This window comes from Priapulus caudatus, unplaced genomic scaffold (assembly GCF_000485595.1).
Source record: "Priapulus caudatus unplaced genomic scaffold, Priapulus_caudatus-5.0.1 Scaffold409, whole genome shotgun sequence".
Classification (NCBI taxonomy): domain Eukaryota; kingdom Metazoa; phylum Priapulida; class Priapulimorpha; order Priapulimorphida; family Priapulidae; genus Priapulus; species Priapulus caudatus.
The window spans coordinates 313,432-319,000 of record NW_014577470.1 but is presented as its reverse complement, the minus strand read 5'-3'; the positions used below and the strand labels follow the sequence as shown (position 1 = coordinate 319,000).

Here is a 5,569-nt window from a genome sequence, read left to right as displayed (position 1 = left end):
TAAATCAGAAAACTTGACATATACCAGTGTTGGAAATAGCAGCTGGTATGCGTCGCTTTCCCATACCATAGATTAATGGCGGGCCGCCAGGCTATAAGTGCTCTTGGAGAACTCCTGAGAAAAACATAAATAAAGTGCGTTTTTCGTCACATTTTTCTTGGTTGTCTGCCGGACAATGTCTCAGACTGGTTAGGTTGTCCGGCGCAAATTCTGGTTGTCTCGGACAACCGGACAACGCTTATTTCGAGCACTGTAAAGTGTTATACTAAATTACATGTAACTCGTTATTTGCATTTAGGATGATGAACTAGTTATCATGTTTCACACTGAATTAGACACTAAACAGTAGTGATCGATGTCACGATCATCGATTATACTCGATCATCGGTTGACCAGTGGCTCGAACCAAGCGCTTGGTTATCAAAATCCATAATCAATTTCATAAATTCAATTCAATTTTTTAAATTTGAACAAGAAAACTTGGAAAAGTGATGAGAATCAGTACATGTATTATACACACAGTAGTAAACAGTGCAAAACAAACAGTAAACAGGGCTAAACAAGCACATACATGCACACGACGTTACGCACATGCAGGCATTTAACACCCCGAGTAACCGATTGTAACCAATCATCGGTTACTTGGGTCCAACCGATGATCGATTACGAAATTAAAACCGATTGACAACATTACTAAATAGTACGAATCGCATTTGGTATTACCTTAGCACTAACAACATTGCAGGTTATATCCAGTGATTAAAAAGTCACAAACTTGACAAAATGACCAATCCCATGAGGTAGAAAAGTATTCCCCACCCTCAATGCAGTGTGAATGTGTCAGCCGACGTTGAGTATAAGTCAGTGTGTATTATATAGACTGACATTTCAAACAAAATCCATATTCGTCTGCCATTCATTACAGTGCCAGTGGCGTTTATCGAAGATCGCAGCCTGAACGGAGGAGACATGTCGTCGCAATTAACTCGGCAGCCCGTGCCCAACGAGCTTCCCCAGCGGACGAAGCTGTCGCCGATCAAACTCGCGAAGAGCCCGCCGAATCGTAAGCAGCGCTGCGCGGACGACGAAGCGAGAACGACGATGCAGAGCATCGACGAATTCGACCGGCGCCTCGCGGACCGCGCCGGCGCGACGATGGGCCTCCCCGCCACCGCCGCCGAGCCGTTCTCGAGTCTCCACACGGCGGCCGACCTGATCGACGCGGCGCGCGGCGACGCGTACGTGCGCGACATCCGGCGGCGGCTCTCCGAGACGGCGGAGGCGCGCCGGGAGCGGGACCGGCGGCGGCGGCGCGTGCTCACCGCTCAGCTGGACGCGCACCGCGCCGCGCACGACCGTCTCCGCGACGACGACGCCGTGCGCCGGCTGCTGCGCCGCTCCGTCGAGGAGATGCGCGTCGCGGCGCGGCTCATGGCCATTCGCCGCGAGAAGGAGGCCGTCGTCGCGAACCAACTGCTGCGGGAGCGGCAGCACGGCGAGCGATGCGAGCGGGACTTCGACGACGTGCTGCGACTCGAGGCGGAGCGTCTCGCGGGGCTGCGGCGCGAGCAGGCGACCCTCGCCGCCGAGCAGCGCCACCTACACCGCTCGCTGCTCGCCGACCGCGAACGCGAGCGACACCGGCGCCACCTGGACCGCTGCGAGGCCGCGGTGTGTGACGTCGTCGACGTGGCGACAAAGGTCGGGGAGTACCGGGAGCTGACGGGCGGCGCGGTGCCGCCGAGGCTCCTGCGAGAGTGGAAGCAGCTGTTCGTATGCGGGAGGCCGCTGTACGACGACCCCATCCTCCCCCCGGGGGAGGAGGAAGAGGAGGGGACCCCACCGGCGGCGCCGCGGGACGACGATCGCGAGAACCTGCTCAACACGACCGAGTTTCTCCAGTACCGGGACCTCCTGGGCGACTGGGCGCCCGAAACCTCCGTCTCCGACGCCGACGACCAATCGGCCGGGAGCACGATCCTCGGCTACGTCGCCGCGAGGGTTCTCGGGATCGTGCGTCCGTCGACGCCGCCGCCGCCCGCGCCGCCGATGCCGCGCTGCCCGCTCAAGGCGTGCGTCGTCGGGAAGACGTTTGCCGGCAAGACGACGGTGTGCGAGCGGCTGCAACGCGACTTCAACGTTGCCGTGCTGCGGGTGGAAGAACTCGTGCGGGCGGCCGTCGACGCCTACCGGCTCGAGACCGCCCCCGCCGCCGCGGAGGAGGAGGAAGAGAAGCCGACCGACGATCGGGAAGACGAGGGGAAAGACGACGGTGGGCGCGGATCGTCGGACGACGTCGGACGAGGAACGGAGGAGGGAAACGCGGGGATCGATCCCGCGGGATCGGGTGACCCAGCGAGCGACGTGCCTCGCATCAGCATTGAGCGGGCGTCGCCGGCTGAGGTCGACGTCGAGACGCTCTCGGACGAGGCGCGTCTCGGCGGCGAGGCGCTGCGCTGTCTCGACGCCGGCCGCCCCGTCGACGACCGCATCCTCATCGACGTCCTCGCCCGCGCCATCGCCGCCGTGCCCGAAACAAGAGGCTGGCTCCTCGACGGCTTCCCGACGAGTCTCGCGCAGGCAAAGCTGCTCGAGGAAGCCCTCAGCGGCTACAAGGAGAAGAAGGTGCTCACGGACGAAGACCTGATCGCAGACGTGCCGGACGTCGACGCGATACGACGGTCCGTCCTCGTGAAGGGTCCGCTCGCCGCGCGCAAGCTGCCGGCGCCATCTAGCGGCCTGCACGCGGTCATCGTCGTCGACGCCGACGACGACGTCGTCATCGCGCGCGCGTACGACGTCGAGTTCGCCGCGCGCGAGGCGCTCGCGAAGCAGGAGGTGCACAACGTGAGGCTCGGCGGGGGCGGCGGGAGTCCGGGCGCGGCGGACGTCGCCGCGTGCTGCCCCGCCGCCGCGGAGGAGGGCCTGCCGACGATGCACCATCGCCTCGCTGCGTTCGCCGACGCGTGGCCGCGCATGCGCGCCTGGTTCGACGCGTTCGGGCTCGTGAGGGTCGTCGACGGGTCACGCGAGGTCGAGCGGGGTCACCGCGAGGCGGCCGCTGTCGTCTCGGCGTTCCTCGCACCCACGCAGAAGGAGGTCGAGGCGGAGGTTGCCTCGCGGGGGTCGGCGACCCTCGGGAAGGAGATGGCGGGCCGTCAGCGGAAGGCGGGGGCGGGAGCGAAGGGGGAGAAGCGTGCGGGCGGGGCGCGCTCCCGCAGCATGAGCATCCGCGAGCGGAAACTTGACGCAGAGCGATCGAACGCGAGCGTCGTTGCCGCCGTCGACACGCCGGAAGCCGTGGATGAGGACACCGTCGCCGCGGCAACCCCGCCTCCCCCGCTGCGGCCGCCGACTCCGCCGCCGCCGGGCGCCGCCGGCTGGCGCTACGCCGACCTGCCGCTCGACGCCGAGATGGTCGGTGTTCTTGCGGCGCAGTGGCGCCACCTGGAGCGAGCGTACGTGATGTCGCTGAAGGCGGCGTTTGGCGTGCTGCGGGAGGAGCACGAGCGCAGCTACCGCTACCTGCACCGCGTGCGCCGCGACTTCGCCGCGTTCCTGCGCCGGCTCGACGCGAAGCAGGCGTTCGTCGAGGCGTGGCAGCGCGACTACAACGCCGTCGCTGTGGACGCGCGCGCCGACGTGGAGACGCGCGCCGAGCTGCACCGGCGCGTCGACGCGCTGCTCGAGGCGCTGTGGGACATCTGCGACGGGCGGCGCGCGGCGGCGGCGGCCGAGCGCGAGCGCGTCGTCACGTGCGGCTGGCTCGACGACCGCGTCGGCATGCTCGCGAACATCTTCACGATCGTCGTGCAGACCGAACTGAACCGCTTCCTCGAGACGCTCTCCTTCGTGAGGGACTACTACGCGTCGATGCGCGGCGCCACGCCCGAGGTCAGGCCGGGTCAGCCGCCGACGGTCGCCGTGACCGAATTCGCGGACACGGTAGCCGCGGAGGATTCGACGGCGGCGACGCCGCGGCAGTGGAACTGCCCGACGCTGAAGAGGACGCTGGAGAGGGGGAGCGGCGTGGAGGAGGTGCTCGAAGAACAGGAGAAGCTCTTCATGGAAGCGTACAGCGCAGCGAGGAAAGCCGTCGTCTCGCTGATGGACGCCGAACGCGAGAAGAAATTCGCGCGCGACTCCGCCGCCGCTGCCGCCGCCGCCGCGAGGGAAGGAGGCACCCCCGCGAAGGAGGCCTCCTCCTCCTCGCCGGCGCGCACGGAGGAGGAGGTCGCGGAAGAGGAGTGCTTCGCAGCGCTTCTCTCCGAAGAGCGTCGCTTCCTTGCATGCGCCGATGTCGCTCGGGCGCGGGCCGTCGCCGTGCTGCGCGACCTGCAGGCGCGCGCTGCCGCCGTCTACGCCGCCATGTACGAGGGCGTGGAGCGACGCTACTCCGCAGAGATGGCGAGCATCGAGACGCTTAGCGGCGTGGCGCGGCGCGCGATCGAGGGCGGCCGCCCGCTGCAGGCCGAGCTCACGCTGCGCCAGGACGGATTCTTCATCGCCGACGACGTGCGCCTGTTCGCGTCGCCGCCGCCCGCGCCCGCGCCGCCGCCGCGAGAGGTCGCCACCGCCGCAGGGTTCACCGTCGCGCAGGTGGCGGCGGCGGCGAGCGGTTTCGCGCGCGAGGCGCCAGGGGGCGCCGTGTCGGCGCGCACGTTCATGGACGTGCTGCGCGACCTGAGCGCGACAACGGGGCCGCGGCGCGCGCTGCCCCCGGCGTGGATCAACCTCCCCGCCGCGCGCCTCCGCGGTCTCGTCTCGCTGCTCTGCGCCGACGGGCGCGCCGTCGACTGGCGGCGCTTCGTCGTCGAGGCCGCCGCGCCGCCGGCGCCCTCTCTCGAAGAGCTCCTCGCGGCGCTCGCGGCGTTCCGGCACGCCGACTCCGGCGGGCGGGTCACGCGGGACGAGTACGACGGCGTCGCGCTGTGGTTCGGGGGTCCCGATGCTGCGCCGCCGCCCGACGTCTTCGATCGTGCGAGCGCGATGAAGGGGGCGCTTTTCGACATGTTCAGCGACGGACAGGGGGCGCTCGAGTACCTGCCGTTCCTCCTCTACCTCGGCGCGGCGGCGACCACGGCCGCGACCCCGCGAGAGTCGCTGCGCCGCGCGCTCAGCCTCGTCGCTGGTGCCCCCGTCGGCACGCACGTCGCCGTGGCGACGCTGCGCCGGCTGCTGTCACTCGCGCGGCCGCGGAGGGCCGCCGACGACAACGATGAGCGAATGTTCGAGCAGCTGTGCACGGAGTTAGGGGGCGCCACGGCGGAGCTAGGGGGCGCTGCGGAGGTGCCGTTCGCGGGCCTCGTGGAACATGCGTACGTGCGGCGCGTGCTCGGTAAGGCTCCGATGCTGACCCGCGTTGACATATACGCCTACCTCGCCCGCGAGCAGGACGACAAATGAGAGGGGAAGGGCGTGCAGCGTGGGCGGGGGCGGTAGGGGGGGGGCGGGGTAGGCAGCATTGATGTACGTCTTGCTGTTGTTGGTCACGCGCAGGACAACGAGTGACAGGGGGAGGGCGTGCAGCGTGGGCGAGTGGCAGGGGGAGGGCGTGCAGCGTGGGCGA

General features: G+C 66.9%; 1 protein-coding gene across 1 annotated transcript in view; it reads left to right on the top strand.

Annotated features, from left to right (window-relative positions):
- Positions 1 to 5,406, top strand: part of LOC106810088 (sperm flagellar protein 2-like) — a gene marked incomplete at its 5' end in the record, with an annotated part of 5,735 nt that extends 329 nt beyond the window's left edge. The window contains 3 exons of the mRNA XM_014813363.1: positions 746 to 755; positions 926 to 2,748; positions 2,836 to 5,406. Coding sequence (XP_014668849.1) covers positions 746 to 755; positions 926 to 2,748; positions 2,836 to 5,406 — 4,404 coding nt within the window. The remainder of the gene's footprint in view (positions 1 to 745; positions 756 to 925; positions 2,749 to 2,835) is intronic.
- Positions 5,407 to 5,569: the final 163 nt, after the last annotated feature.